The sequence below is a fragment of the Empidonax traillii genome, unplaced genomic scaffold, assembly GCF_003031625.1.
Source record: "Empidonax traillii isolate 1590-97213 ecotype Southwest subspecies unplaced genomic scaffold, ASM303162v1 scaffold111:size2041728, whole genome shotgun sequence".
NCBI lineage: Eukaryota > Metazoa > Chordata > Aves > Passeriformes > Tyrannidae > Empidonax > Empidonax traillii.
Window position 1 is genome coordinate 1,880,529 of NW_020955304.1, and position 15,635 is coordinate 1,896,163.

The window sequence follows — 15,635 nt, forward strand, 5'->3', positions numbered from 1 at the left end:
ATTCCAAACACCTCCCATCAGCAACAGTCAAAGCTCACAGAGCAGGAGACTGAAGTAGGGTATTCCTGAGGGTTGTTAGAGGAGGCAGGAACACCACAAAACACAAACAACGAAACCCCTCCGACATCATCTCGAACTGGAGTTCGACTGGGTAGGACCCACCTCCTCTGGCAGGTGATTGAAGGGGCACGGCCAAAAAATGATCCATTCAGACAGTCAAATATCCCGACAAAGGCTCTGTAGGGATGGGCTCCACAGGTAAAAAATCAGGAAGTTTATTCATTAGGAAAATAAAAGGACTCTGGAGTTTTCTGAGCAGGCGCTTGGCTCGCTCTCACCTCAGAATCCAGGTACAAGTAACACCTTTAATGCACACAAGTTACTCAAGTGCCTGGTGATCTTTCCAGTCCCTGAACTGTGCCCATGTGGTAGATTTTTATCGCCTGACAAGGGAGAGAGTAAATACTAGAGAGCAAAATTTCATCCCCCGTTTGTTATGGTTCAACTGTATATTAGTATAGGAATATCTAAATGTATACAAATCAAGAAATTCAGTTGAGGCTTTCTTGAAAGCAAAAGGGTTTTGTCTTCAATTTAGGGGACAGGGCAAAGTCACAATAGGGGAGAAAAAAAAAAAAAAAAGGTCAGAAAATAAGAACTATTTCTTTGTCCTGAAAGGTTCTAACAGGCTCAGCCCCACCAGCTCCTCAGCACCTGAGGAGCCCAGGGAGCAGCACAGGCTGCTTAATGAATTCAGTACTGCTTCTTGTCCAAGAAGTGCCTCAGTAAATTAAGATCAAAGGATGAACCCTTTCAACCACCATGTAACAACAGCTACACTTCACGGGTTCATTTTCCATAAGATTGTCCTCCAATAGTCACTGCAGCAGAGTTGTAATTTTATATATGCACTGGAAGGACAATAAAAACTCTCATAAATACTGCTGGCCATCCTTCTTCTGAGCCCAGAGTGCGTGTTTACAGCTGGAACTCTGTGTTCACTGCCCAGAGGAGCTGTGGCTGCCCCATCCCTGGAAGTTTTAAGGTCAGGTTGGACAGGGTTTGGAACAACCTGGTCTAGTAGGAGCTGTCCCTGCCCCTGGCAGGGCAGTGGGATGGGTTGAGCTTTAAGGTCCTTTCCAACCCAAACCATTCCACACTTCTCTGATTTTATACTGAATCACCTAAAAACAGCAGCAAACACTCTGAGAACACCATTTTGCTTTACTTGTATTTGTGAAAGTCACTGGCTGCTTTTAAAGTTCCCTTATTTAGATAAGCTATAGGCAGGCTCAGTGTAAACCAAACCCAGTTCCTGACTGCAGGGTTACGTATTCTCCTCACCTGGGCTGTTGTGTTACCACAATGTCCCAAAGATCACATTTAACACCCACACACACACAATCACATTATTTCCCCAAATCAATAATTCTGCTGGTAAAACCAACTGGCTCTTCTCTGAAATGACACAATTATAAGTGCAAACTTAAACAAGTGCCATTTGAATTCAGAGGATTTAGTGTTTAAAAAGCTGCCCCAAACACTGGTGGGTCATGGTCCAACTCCTGAGCTTACTAAGCAGTGCAAGAATTACCAAATCCTTTGCTCCAAAAGGGTTAGATAAATAACACACCGTCAGCATAATCCAACTGCAAAGCCTGGGCTGTTACAACAGCAGCAGAACTCACACTAATTTATGACCATCTTGGCTGCACACTTGGTTATGGCTGTTATTAGGCTCATACAACTCAAATCATAATCTAAATCCCAAAATACATCTGTGATACAGTTCACTCGAATGTGTTGCAAATACACTGCTTCAAAGAAGCACTGGTGAGGGTGGGAGCCCAGCAGGCAAATATCCTAACTCGGAAAAACAAAAAAATCTTCATCTAAATTTTAAGGCAAAAACTTCCAACTTTGTCACCTCCTGAAATCTTGGAAAGAATTAAATGCATAACAGATGTACTCCATTTTAAATATAGCCACATCACGCAGGCGTTTTTTTAGAAAACACTGTGCCTGCTCAAAAAATGCCTTCCCGTATGGGCTGATTCACTGTCAGCACCCAATCACGGACACAAAATCATCACCAACTCCGGAACAGCAAAGAGCCACGGCCAAACTGCCTCTGTCCCTCAGCAGGGATGAGCAACACAGCACAGTGGTCATCCTAGAGCTTCAGCAGGGCTGGGGAAACAGCACCTTCCTCTTGGTACCCTGAACCTTTTAAAAAACCAGCATCCTTGATGTTCCTGGAGCTCCCACCTTCTGCTACCGACAGGCTGGTTTTATGATGCTCCCTGTTAAGCGCAGAGAGCGAAGCAGAACTTTTATTAGCAAGTGCCACCCAGCTGATGAACACGTAGCCACCCGTGTTACAAGAATTAAACACGATTTCCAAGCTGAATAAACACGGTTCAAGCATCTGATTATGGAGAAGTAACAGCCTGAGACGACAACTCGGAGTATTTTCACCTGAAAAGTATCCTAAGAATGCCCATAGTTACTGAAATGCTATCCATACACACAGAGGTATGAGGGAAAGGAGACTATTTATGAGGGCCTGGAGTGACAGGACAAGGGGCAATGGCTTCTTACTGACACAGGGCAGGGTTAGATGGGATATTGGGAAGGAATTCTCAGCTGTGAGGGTGGTAAAGCCCTGGCACAGGTTGCCCAGAGAAGCTGAGGCTGCCCCTGGATCCCTGGAAGTGTCCAAGGCCAGGCTGGAGGGGGCTTGGAGCAACCTGGGCTGGTGGAAGGTGTCCCTGCCCATGGCAGGGGGTGGAATGAGATGGGCTTTAAGGTCCCTTCCAACCCAAAGGAAGGGTTCTGTGAGTTCAGAGGAGTTTTTGGTGTAAAATCCCATCTCCCAGTTCAGTGGGTGAGAGTGCTGTGCTGGGGAGGAGGAAGAGGTTTGTGTGAATTCCCTGTACAAGAGCTGAGTCCGATAAAGTGAGAATGGGGTGGAATGGGATGAGTTTTGAGGTCCCTCCCAACTCAAACCATTCCATGATTCTATGAACACAACAGTTTTACGTAACTAAGATTTTTGGACTTATTTGTGGAAAACTATTGCCAAATATCAAATTAAAGTGTCTGACACAGGTAAGAAAATGTGACTTCAGTGAAGACTAGCAGACCTTTGTTTACCTCTGTATCCACAGCAAATTCCAGCAGCAAGGTTTCATAACCAAAGACGTATATGTTACTTTAACATCCTCACCAGAAAAATTCAGTTACTGATCGTTATGGATTCCAGAACCTCGGGTGAGGCACGGGGTGTGTGTGTGCTTCTCTTAAATGGTTTATTGGAATTATGAAACAACTTACCATAAATTTTCTCATCCTCACGTGGTATTTTTAAGAATGCTCTCTGGTTCTAGTTGATGCCCCATTGCCAAGCAGCAAGTAAAACATTAAATATTCTTCATATTGTCTCATTAGTACCTTATAGGTACATGACAGAGAATCTCTTTCATAACCTATATCTTAGTAGCAAGATCAGTTCCAAACAGGGAGTCAGATAGAGCCAAACAAGTTCATAGAATCATGGAATGGTTTGGGTTGGAAGGGACCTTCAAGCTCATCTCATTCCACCCCCTGCCATGGGCAGGGACACCTTCCACCAGCCCAGGTTGCTCCAAGCCCCCTCCAACCTGGCCTTGGACACTTCCAGGGCTGGGGCAGCCACAGCCTCTCTGGGCAACCTGTGCCAGGGCCTGCCCACCCTCACAGCCAAGAATTCCTTCCCCATATCCCATCTAACCCTGCCCTCTGGCAGTTTGAAGCCATTCCCTCTTGTCCTGTCACTCCAGGCCCTTATAAACAGTCTCTCCTCATCTTTCCTGCAGGGTCCCCTCAGGTACTGGAAGGCCACAATTAGGTCACCCCAGAGCCTCCTCTTGTCCAGGCTGAACAATCCCAGTTCCCCAAAGCCTTTCCTTGCAGGAAAGAGGCTCCATCCCTCTAATCATCTTGGTGGCCTCCTCTGAACTCGCTCCAAACAAGAACCAAGTTCTAAACACTGGAAATAGATGGGAAAGGTTACGAAAGCCTTGGATCAAAGCCTGATTATCTCCTGGTACAGTCACTGCACCAGGGCGTGTGACACAGCAGAGTCTCCATCTCCCTCCTGGAATCCTGGGGCTGTTTCTTCTGAGAACAACACAGACCTCCTGGAAACACGGGCAGCATCACGCCGGCCAAACAAAGGAAATTCGGAGCTAGTGTTGTACCTGGTGCCCTTACAGGAACATTTCCTCATTACATCCTGCCTGTGACACTGCTCCTGTCAGGCCCTGAGCATTTCCAAAGGATTTATCTGCTGGACAATCGTCCAAGTCGGTCAGAGGTGAGAGACACTCAGTACCTACAGGACGGACTTCACGTGTCCATTCAACACGAGTTAAAGAAGGCAAGAACATGATTCCAAGAACTACGGGAAACAGCTACGGAAAAGTTCCCCAGCAGGGTCTTCTGAAAATGGCACACTAAAAATTAACATCTATCAGGCACATGCATCTAAGTCAAACACCAAAGCTGCACATTTAAAACCCAAAAGGATTCCATTCCTGACTCAAACATCCTTATTTGTCCAATGAACATAAAGAATTAATATCAGAAGCAGAAGTTTTCCTACATTTCCTGTGGGCTGAGTCAATGCATGTTTTATTTCAATTACAGACTTACTTTTTTTTTTTTTTTTTGTAAGTGGGGTGGGGTGTTTCTTGTTGGGAGCTTTTTTTTCTTTTGCTTATTGTGCAGTTAAACACAGTCAAACAAACTATCACCATTTTGGCCCTTAAAACATAATGAACTGTTAATGTCAGTAGTATTGTTTATCCATAGCTTTGCTTTCCACTTTTCCCTCTTCTCTCTGCTCAGAGGAAAGAAAGGAATTTTCCTATCAAGGCCTACAAATTAATAACACTAGAAGGAAATTAATGTCTTTATAAACAGAAACAGCTGGATTTGCATGCTTTGGGGCTCTCTTTCTGCGTGGCCCCTCTGCCCCCCCTTCCAGTGGCAGGACCTCTTGTTTAAGGAATCATGTGCCCAGCAGGAGCTCTGGGAATTCCAGCCCATGACGACATCCACACAAACAGACTTGAATTAACTCCAGCTGAATAGGGGGGGGAGAAAAAAAAATCAAAAGGAAGCAAATTGCTCTTTCACTTGTAGATCATCAAGATGTTGCCTTTCCTTTGTCTGCATGTTCCTGTGCATGTCAAGCAGGAGGCAGAAGGAAAGATCCCATCACCGGGCTTGTGGACTTTATTCCACCAGTTCCTCCGCACTGTGCCAATTTTGGAGGTTTTATAAATAATGCTATTTTATGACAATAACGTGATTTCTAAATTTACCGAGTCATGTTGCAGAGTACAGTTTTAGACGTGCAACAAGAGGAACAGCAAGTGCTATCAGCGAAACGAAGGCTCGCAATATACTCGTTATTTATATGCTTTGCCAAGAATTCCCACAGTCAAGTTACTGTAACAACTACAAACCCAAAAAATTTACAGGCAGCTGTGAGGGACGTTTTGATCCTCAGGGATGGAGGCTGAAGAGATACATCTAGAACGTTTAGTCCCTTCACAAAGAAATTTCAGAAGCACGATTTAAAAAAATACCGCTCCCCAAAGCCATATATCTTGGAGGCTTATTGCTCAAGGTTAAAACTTTTTTTTTGGGGGGGTGGGGGGGGGAATGAAAGCAAGTATTAATTTGGTGAAAACAATCTGGCCTCGAAGGGCAGCACAGATTTCTGGGGCAGTCCAATCCTGACAGAACTACCTAACCAGCCAAATCTCTCCTGCTGCCCGAGACAACCTGTGCCCAAACACGACCCCAAGGGGGAAAGAACGAGCTGTACATCCCCCGTCTCTGCTTCTTTTCCAACTGCCACTTTGTATTTTCACAAAATTACTACTACTTTCAAACCCTGCATGGCTCCTCTTTAAATCGAGTTTCAGCAATTCCCTCCCTCAAAGCCATGAAAGAGCCATCACAATAATGCAAACTTATATAACAGAACCTGTTAAAATGTGTTAATGAGGCTATATTGACTAGCTGGCTTCTTTGCCAGAGCAACTCCCACAGGAAGTTAAAAATTTAAAGGCTAGGGAAAAAAATTTTTTTTTCTTCCTTTCTTTTCAAAGGACAGAAATGAGATTGAAAATCATCTAAAAATAGCTGAGAATTTTCAAGTGTCAGGTGTAACGTAAAGAGGAATGGCTGTGTCTCCTTACAGAGCCAGGATGGAAAGAGTGAGCTTGGGATTCAGGATCAAGACACAGAGAGCTTACACACAAACTGTAGATGATAGGAAATAATCCTGATTTCCTAATTTTAATAATATTCCAGGACAATCCACAGCAACTTGAAACCCAGTGAAATTGTTCTCTGTTTAAAAGTGGTGAATGTAAATTCTTACATCCCTTGCCTGCCAGAAGGAAAAGTGAAATAACTGCAAAAAAAAAAAGGTTTAAACAACCCATTCAAATCATGCATCCTCCTCATGACAGAAGATGAATATAAACTATGCCTTTGACTTTGCTTTGTCTTTTCCATCAATCTTTTTCCCCCCCAAAAAGCCACCATGTCAAGGCTTTTATTTATGGAAGACGTTCTCTTGCATTTAAATAGTTTCCTCTACCTCTGAAGGTTTACTGAAGCCAGCAGGAAGGAGACAGCTCAGATCTGTAATTTGTAGGGTACCTGCTTACACGGCAGCACCAAGATTTGGGGCAGCCAGACAGAAATGCAGGTGAGAGACTCTGCAGGTGGCAATCCCAGAACGCAGCAGAAGCTGCCGTGTCCCTCCAGGATCACAGGATCCCGCATTTCAGCACTCACCTTTCCCACGAAGCTCCGCTCTGGCCTCGCTCACTTCAGCTCCTGCAGGATGTAAATGTTTAAGGTCTAATGAAACTGTTCCTTCACTCCACAGGGCTCATCCAAGGCCTGAAGGGGCAGAGCTGCAACACTTCACCACCAGACAGGCAGTGCTGCCCTGACTCTGTTGTTAATTAGTGTCAGGGCATGACAAGATCAACCAGAGCCCAGGTTGTTAAATGAAGTGTGTGGTCAGGGTCAGGCTCCACGCCCTTCACAGTGAAGAACCTTATCCAGATCCTAACGATACTTATAAATTTCTTTTCACTGTGGCCAGTCAAATTAGCCCGTAAGTATGATATAAAGAACTCAAAGGCTGTCCAAGTTTCCCGTAAATAATAAAAACAGCTGAAGTGGGAGTATTTTTTAATGGAGATATTTTTCTACTTGGTCTTCAACAAATAAAATCATGAGCAACTCAACAAATCTTCCTCGAAACTTGGAGAAATTGTGACTTTCCTGCCCAGGTCTGGCAGCAAGCTGAGCAGTACCTGCACACACACACGGGTTTACTTACAGAAAGTTATGTCATTGCACTGTCAAATATTTAGAAAGCTCAATAATCACTAGGTTAAGGCACTTTACTACAAAGTTCCTTCTTTTGTTTATAGCTATGAAAGACATCTCCACTGGGTAAAGACTTGACAAGAACCGGGTGGAGCAACTATATTCACTATTTACCTCCTTTTTTCCTTGCTATTACATGGTAAAATTACAGATCATGTCAAAATGTTCTATCAGTGTAGAATTTGCTTCTCCCTGGCAATATGCCTTCATGCAAATTACCTCTAATTATAATTCTTTATCTGTCACCGCACACTTTTCATTTTTGAAATACAAGAGTGAAGTCAACCTGTACATGATATCTTCTTTTCAGTCTCACACATAAGATCATGAATCACTACCTCAATAAGAAGTTAACAGGTCAGATTATGTAAAACTGGTAGAACTGACTGGTCACTAAAATTTTCTATCACTGTCAGCACGTGGAATTCTGTTTGTGGGAAAAGGGAAATACATGTACATGCTTGATTCATTACCACTTAAAAAAATGGACATTTGTTCTATCTATTCCTGCCTGTTGGATTAGTATCAGAACACATGAAATCCAGAATTATAATGCCTGCCATGTAAAAAGCCGGTAACTTAAGATTTACATTTATGAAACATGATGAAACCAGAGGTTGGACAGAAAGACCTGCACAGCAGCTGGCAAGACACAAGTACCTTAACCCCTCTTATTCATCCCCAAAACCTCCCTAGTCAAAGACTGCTGCTCTCAGCCCCAGAGCAGAGCTGAATCCATGAAGAGCTCTGCAGAGCCATCCTGCTGGCACAAGCACAAACCTTCTAGATTTACACTGTGCCCAGCAGGCTGGGCCCAAAAAGCCAAGGAAAACTTTTCATTTGATCTTTCCTCTACCTATGAACTTCCAGAAGCACATGACAGCCACAGGTCCCCTGTGCACAGGGCTGGTAAAGGGCACAGGAACAGGGCAGGCAGGGGAGATTTCACTGCTGTCGGGGGGTGATCATGGTCTCCCCTGATCAGCTGCAGAGGGGAGCAAAAGAAATAAAATTCAACGACTTATCTCTTCATAACCTCACCCAAGACTTTTGTCTTTCAGGAACACCCATGCCCTATTCCCTGAAACCCAAACATGAAGTAGCAGCAGAGTATGAAGCCACCAAGCAGCGCTGTATCCATGTGCCACGGGAAAAGCATCCCACGGGGTCGCAGGTTGCCATCCTGCAAAGAGCCAGGCTATTCATGGAGTAAAAAGCTTCAGTACGGAGCAAAACCGGTGACTTTTATAACTAATTTACTAAAGAAATGCTTAAAATTAAAGGAAACGTGGAGAACAGTGAAAGACAACACATCAAGCTGGAGATCTTTGATAACCTCTATCAGGAAGGGCCACCAGTGGCCATAGGTGAGTTTTCCTGCAGTAAGTGCTGTCAAAGTCAACCTTCCCTCTGCCACCAGGCACGGCTCAGCCAGCTGATGGAGAGCAAAAGGATCCCCTGGCATTTTTCCCATAACAAAATAAGGGACAAAACCCGAGAGAAAAGCGTGGTCATACCGTGCCCAGGGCTCCAAACACAACCACAGCAATAAGGCCGTTCCTCGAGGCAAACTGCACAAGATGTCTGGCTGCAGAAAGTTCAGGAATGATCGAGAGCATCAGGGAACACAAAGAGGCCCCAAATGAGATGGTGGTTCTGCTGTGCTGTGCTCTATAAACACAGAGAGAAAGCATTCCTGCCCCAACGTGCTTACGTATTTTGAGCACTCAAAAAACACGATGCCGGTGACCCTGGTATTTCTGGAAGAGTTGCTGGCTGGTAAATAGCAATATTGTGACCTCCTAAGTAACAAGAAAGAGAAAGGCAAACAACCAAGAAGAACAGAGCAAAACAAAAATATTTCCATAAGCAGAACTTTTTATATCCCAAGAGGAGGTATCTGTCTCCAGGGCTCAGAAGGGACACATTAACCTGTGCTATGAGACTTCAATAAATTTATTAGCTAGGAAGCTCAGCAAGGAAACAGAAAAAAAGTGAATTGTCTCAAATCCTACAGTAAAATTGTTATGGAAAATATAATTGAACTGATGGCTGGGGTTTATCTGTGTACCTCAAAAAAACCAGTGCAACACTGTTCTCCTGTGCTCCCCTCACATCCAAGAGGCAAAAATATTGTAAGGCATCCCTGGCTCGCTCTTTGGTGGTTTGTTTCAGACACCATCTACCTAATTGCAAAGTCAGAAGCAGGAGGGGACATACCAGGGCCCCACTCGTGCACTAGGGAGCCAAGGAAGCAAAGGATGAAGAAAAGATATTCCCATCCTACGATTTCAGCGAACCACAAAACAGGAGGAGAAATTTAGTTTTGCCTGGTCTACTCCAATAAACAAGTGGAGCAGCACCGGGACAACCTGGGGTACATCCACCTGAGTATTTCCAGCGGAACAGGGAGCAGGGCTTTGCAGCAGTTTGCCCAACCCACTCCTCCTCCCCCTGCTTTGGTGCACACTGGAGAGCCGTACCTGGATTCCTTCTGGGTGAGCCGAGCCAAAGGACTCGCTCCAGGAGCACGCCTGATGTGCCCCAACCACAAAGGTGCTTTTGTTCCAAGAGCCATCCAGGAGCAGCGTCAGGCAGAAATCCCGAGGTGTAAGACGGACACCGCGTCCTCGGCACCTCCCAGTTTGCTCTGGGAAGAGTTGACTTGCTCTTGTTGACTCAGCCTCACAAAGACAGTACGACTGCTGCGGCAGCTCAGACAATTAAGAGATAATATGCCAGATATACAACATAAAAAATAGGATATAATTAAGATACCAGAGGTTGAAAGGAAGCTGAGAAGTGAAGTACCAGTAGGGAAACAAAGCCTGTGTCTGTTATCTCCGCAGCGCTTTTATACTTGAAGAAAGCATGAGGTATGACATAATTAAACAACCACAACAAACTTCCTCTTCTCTATCACTACTATCAACAGATTCTCGGGGAAAATAGTAAAGCAAAGCTTCCTAACAGCACCTCCATTCACAGAACCGAGCAGGTGCTTGCAGAGAACAATTAATTAACAAGTGAAATCTCAGTCTCCCTTATTAAATCTCAGAGCTGCTCCCTAACAAAACCCTCCCCTGCAGCAGGTCCCAGACACCAGCCTGTGGCACTGCTCTTCCATGGCTTTTACCACTGCTTTTTTTTTCTTCCCCTGATGACATTTACCTACCAGCTGAGTAATCTGGCTGTGGAACAAAGTTCTGAGGAGACAGGAAGAAATGGGCAGCTCTGCAGCATCCTCCACGTGCCCCTGAAAGTTTGGGCATCAGAGGGAAAGGAGCTACAAATCTGTGGATAAAGGTGGTGACAGCAGAGGTGTGCTTGGTTTAGAACTACAGACAGATTCTGATTTCTGTATACGACATTGGTAAGAAATGGAAGCTAATTACAGTTCCACAACAACAAAACACAGAAGGGAAATGGGGAAGGGAAAAAAAAAAAAAAACCAACCCATATTCCTTGTTAAAGTAATTCTTAACACGTGCTTGGGCTGCTTTCATAGCTGTGTTTCAGGGTAAGGAGAGACCATTAAATGTCAGTCCACAAAGCAAACTTCATCTTATCTAGACTGCATTTCAGTTTGTCCATCTGGAGTGCCCTGGCTGAAGCAGGAGATGTGAAAGGCACTCAGAGCTGCAAAATCCAAACCACTGTACTGAGGAGGCACAGCAGTCTGTACCTTCTCATGACAAACATAAACAAGGACAGAAGTCTAAGAAATACCATGAAAAATCGCTCCTAGCATGGGGTATAATTGCTCTACACTGTGCTCTTGTGATCTCCTAGAAAATATAAACAAATAAATAAGAATATTTAGGAGCAGTACTGTCAGTCTCCACAACTAAGTGCATGTTATTTTGGGATTAATAATAAGGATAATTATAAACACAGCAAAAATACTGAATTTCATTTGTTGCTACAAAATGGCCTTCACACTGCACCTGGATGCAAAGGTACACAGAAGAGGGAAATATCACAGGGATGTTTCTCTGCAACCTATTCAATGTATTTTCAGCAGAACAGCAAAATTCATCTTAGAGTAACAGGGAGCTTACATCTGATCTCCATTTTCTTGAAAGCACACTCCCAGTGAAATACATCAGCGTCCACAATTTTCAAAGAAATTAACTGAAATTGTATTTTTAGAAGCTAAACAGAAAGCCAAAGCCCAGGGACACACATCTGCTTCAATCCCATGGCTTCCAGCCACCAATGTCACTGTGGATCTCGTTGCTCCCCGTGAGCCTTCCGCTGCAGCCCCGTTGCCATCTGCCTGTGGACAGCCAGCTCACCAAAAATAAGTTTTTGTGTCACAGCAAAGCAAGCACCTGCCAGGGGCGAGCGGCTGCCACTGCTGCCGCCACTGCTCTGCAGTGCTCTCCCCACGTCCTTACTCACTGACCTTTCCACAACCATCCCGGCCTCCTCAGTGTTTGTTGCAACAAACACCTCCTTCCTCCATCACAACGCCCGTCTTACGACTCCTTTGCGTTCTTTCACTCGGTTTTTCTGTGCTTATTTCAAAAAAAAAACGGGTGCTTTTACACACAGAGACAGCATAGGAGGGTTTGTTACATATTCCACTCCCATTCTGATCTCTCTGCTCCCCACTTTGGGGAGCTCCCCACTGCAGACAACCACCTCTCAGGGAGACAAAGGCACAGAACCGAAGAGCCGGAGCTCTGACAAAAGACAATTAAGCCCTCAGCGTGTACAACCCTCCTGCACGTGCCTCCAAGTGCTGCCAGAAAGCAGCCAAGGGTTTCACTTCAAAATGAACACTGCAGAAAAATGAAAATCAGACCCTTAGCCAAAGGGAACCAAAGGATCCCTCATTTTCTCCTCCAAATGGCAAATTTGCAGTTTCATCCCCAAATCCTTCGAGCTGCAGAAAGGAGAGCGTCTGCCAGCTCACTGAGCCACCTGAGTAACTTTTTCCAGCCTAACTCCGAACTGCAACAACTTGCCATATCAAACTGCCAAATCTACAGTGCTCATTTCTTTCTGTGAATCCAGCTGTCATTTTTCCCAAATGCCTTCGCAGTCCCAACTCTCCCGATGCCAGGAAAACCTTTTCACAGATATACATAATTTTGCAAAACACATATGCTCTTTGTATGGCACATGGAGTCAATTAACAAGTTTACTTACTGAGTTAAAGGATGACACACAACAGTAAAACAAAAACCTCTCGCAGACATCAAACACGTGAACCTTCTCATCCCTAAGAGGTGACTCTCACAAGGAGTGCTGAGTCTTAAAGCCTGTTCTGAGTACCCCAGATATTTCACGCTTATCTCTTTTATTCTGTAATTACCACGGTGTCTGTGATCGCCAGCACGGGGAGTTACATGGAAAACACATTCAATTTGCTAGTCAGCAAGCACAAAGCAGGCGCTGGGGCAACTATTTTCTCTCCTAAAAGAAAAAACAAGTATAAATCAAAAGAACTAAAGGCACGTACCTTTCAACTGGTCAGCTACCACGCTCTGCCCAACGCGCTCAATCACCTTCCCATCCTCCATTTCATAACGATCATCCAAATATTTGGCAGTAGCTTCTGAAATATGGACCTTCCCAGCCACCCCGAGCTGCTCCATCAGATTGGCCAAGTTGACATCGTTGGACCACACATCGAACTTGAACCTCCTCATTCCCAAAATGCCGCACAGGACCGTCCCGGTGTGAACGCCGACCCTCATGTTCACCATTTCTTTCTTCTCCTGGCAGAACTGCTCGATGGCTCTGATCATGCCCAAGCCCATCTCGATGCAGCAGTAGGCATGATCCGGCCGGGGCTCGGGGCAGCCGGCCACGCAGTAGTAACAGTCCCCCAAAGTGCTGATCTTCTCACATTTGGTGTCCTCACACAGGCGGTCGAAGCGTCCAAAGAGGTCATTCAGGAGTCCCACCAGCGCGTGGGCCGATTTGTTGGCGCTCATTTTCGTGAAGCCGACGATGTCTGCGAACAAAATGCTCACTTGCTCTATCTGCTGCATTTTAAAAGGACGGAATATTATGGGGGTTTTCTGTATGGAGGGCTTCTTCTTCCTGTTTTTGGGGCTTGAGGTGGAATGACGCTTGATGGAGTTTTCGCTTTCATCATCGCCCTGCTTCATTAAGTCATCGGCTATTATTCTCGGCATAACAGAATGAATCATCCTCTCTTTCAGGGCTTTTTCCACTTCCAAGTCTTTTCCATGCATGATGGATTGCCCCACTTTCAGGAATGTGCTTCTCGATCTGACTTCGGACATGATAAATAAATGAATGCCAATGGCATGGATGCAGATGTGCAGGAAGGCTTTGCTCAAGAGCTCCCAGTAAACCACCCCGGCTCCGAGAGGTGCGAAACAGTTCTCGTCGCGGAAGTGATAACCAAAGGTCTCGAAGAGGACCGAGTACGACAGTCCCAGAAACAAGCTTAAATACAGGGGTAAGTGCATCACCGTGTAAAGCAACAAGAGCACTTCGATACACATAGAAAAACTGCCCACTTGAGAGAGACAAGTGTCTGTGGGATCTGCCGGGGGAGTCCGATTGGACATGTCACCACTTCCTGAGACAGGCTTCAGAGCCTGGAACTGCGGAGCGAGGGTCAGGGCAAACACCAGGAGGGTGAGTATCAGCGAAGTCCAGACGTAATGGCGGGCGTAGGTCTTAGTGAAAGTGAACACAAAAAAAGCTACACATACCAGGAGGAAGCACAGAGCCGGCACCATGAAAACGATCTGTTTCTCTCTCATGTGTACGCCGAAGTAGATGCCCCAGAGCAGGCAGGCCACGCCGATGTAGAAGAGGGCATAGCGAAACCTGCGCTGGGTCTGCGGGAAGCATCTCTCCATGCAAGCCTCCTCCAGATTGTTGGAGTCGAACTTGGGGTTCCACCACTTGGAAGAGGCCCTCTCGAAGAGCTGCGGCAGCTTCTTCGGCCGCCGGAGGCCGGAGCCACCGCCGCCGGCTCCGCCGGCTCGGCGGGTGCCCCCCGACTCCCCCGAGCTGCAGCTGGAGGAGATGCTGTACTTGCAGTGCTTGGAAGAGGAGCAGCCCTGGTGCTGCTTGGGGTTGATTTTCACCGTCACGCTGTTGCTGTCCCCGCTGGAGTCGCAGCTCACCTCGGTGCTGTGGTGATGCAGCAGCTGCTGGTGCGGTGGGGAAGCCATGTTGTCAATTCCTCCTCAAGAGCCCGCGACGGAGTTGGGTCTCAGGGGCTGCCGAAGCCACCGGGCTCCTCGCAGAGTCGCCTCTAGTCTCCCCCGGTCCTCGCCGCGGAGGGGCGGCCGGGCAGCGCCGCGGCGTTCGGCCGCTCGCCGGGCTCCGCACACAGCGCGCCGTGCCAGCCCCGCATAGTCCCCTCGCCTGGGCCGGGGCTGCCGCCGCCCGCCGCGCTGGCCCCGCTCCCCCGCAGCCCTCCCGAGGCGCGGGGCGGGCGGGCCGCTGGCTCAGCCCCGCGGGGGGGACGCCGGGCCCCCGCCGGGAGGGGACCGCTCCTCCATGTCGGTGCAGCTGCCCCGCCGCTTCCTCCCCTCACGGCCGCCGACAAGGGGCCGCCTCCCGCCCTCAACCGCCCGCCCAGCCGGGACGGCAGCGGCGGCCGCTCCCCTGCGCTCCGCCCGCCCGCCCGCCTGTCAGAGGGGAGGAAGGGGAGCGCTGGGACGCGCTCAGGCGGCCGCCACCATCTTCCTCGCGGCGCGGGGGGGTGCGGAGGGGGCTGCGGGAGCGCGCCCCCGCTCGCCAATAGGGCGCGGCGGTGCGGCGGGAGCGCGCGTCCCCCCCACACCCCCCCCACACTTCCCGCCCCAGCACGGGGGGCGCGGGGAACGGTCCCCTCAGAGAGGGACGGGCGCGATGGCGGGGGGACCCTCCGTGAGGGAGCGGCGGGACAGCGACGGGTGGCGGGAGCCGCGCGGGCCCCTCAGCGGGGACAGCCCTCGCCGAGGGGCCGGGTGCGGGGTTCCCGGGCTGCCACCGCCCTCCCCTCCGGCTGACACTTGTCGTGCGCAGACAGCACGCGCTGTACCGAACAATTCAGCCCGAGCCGCGCTGCAAACTCGCCGCGTTATTTTTCTCCGCTTGTTTATGGCTGACGCTATCTCGCCCGCACCGCTCCCTCGGTTTCATTATCTCTGCTCGCAGATGGCCCGCGGCTGTCCCTCCTTCGC

At 47.7% G+C, this 15,635-nt stretch overlaps 1 protein-coding gene across 2 annotated transcripts in view; it reads right to left on the bottom strand.

Moving 5' to 3' along the window:
* Window positions 1-14,818, bottom strand: part of ADCY9 (adenylate cyclase 9) — an 81,943-nt gene extending 67,125 nt beyond the window's left edge. For both annotated transcript variants that reach the window (XM_027882778.1, XM_027882777.1), the window contains exon 1: window positions 12,938-14,818. In XM_027882778.1, coding sequence (XP_027738579.1) covers window positions 12,938-14,636 — 1,699 coding nt within the window. In that variant the 5' untranslated portion in view covers window positions 14,637-14,818. The remainder of the gene's footprint in view (window positions 1-12,937) is intronic.
* Between the last annotated feature and the right edge of the window lie 817 nt (window positions 14,819-15,635).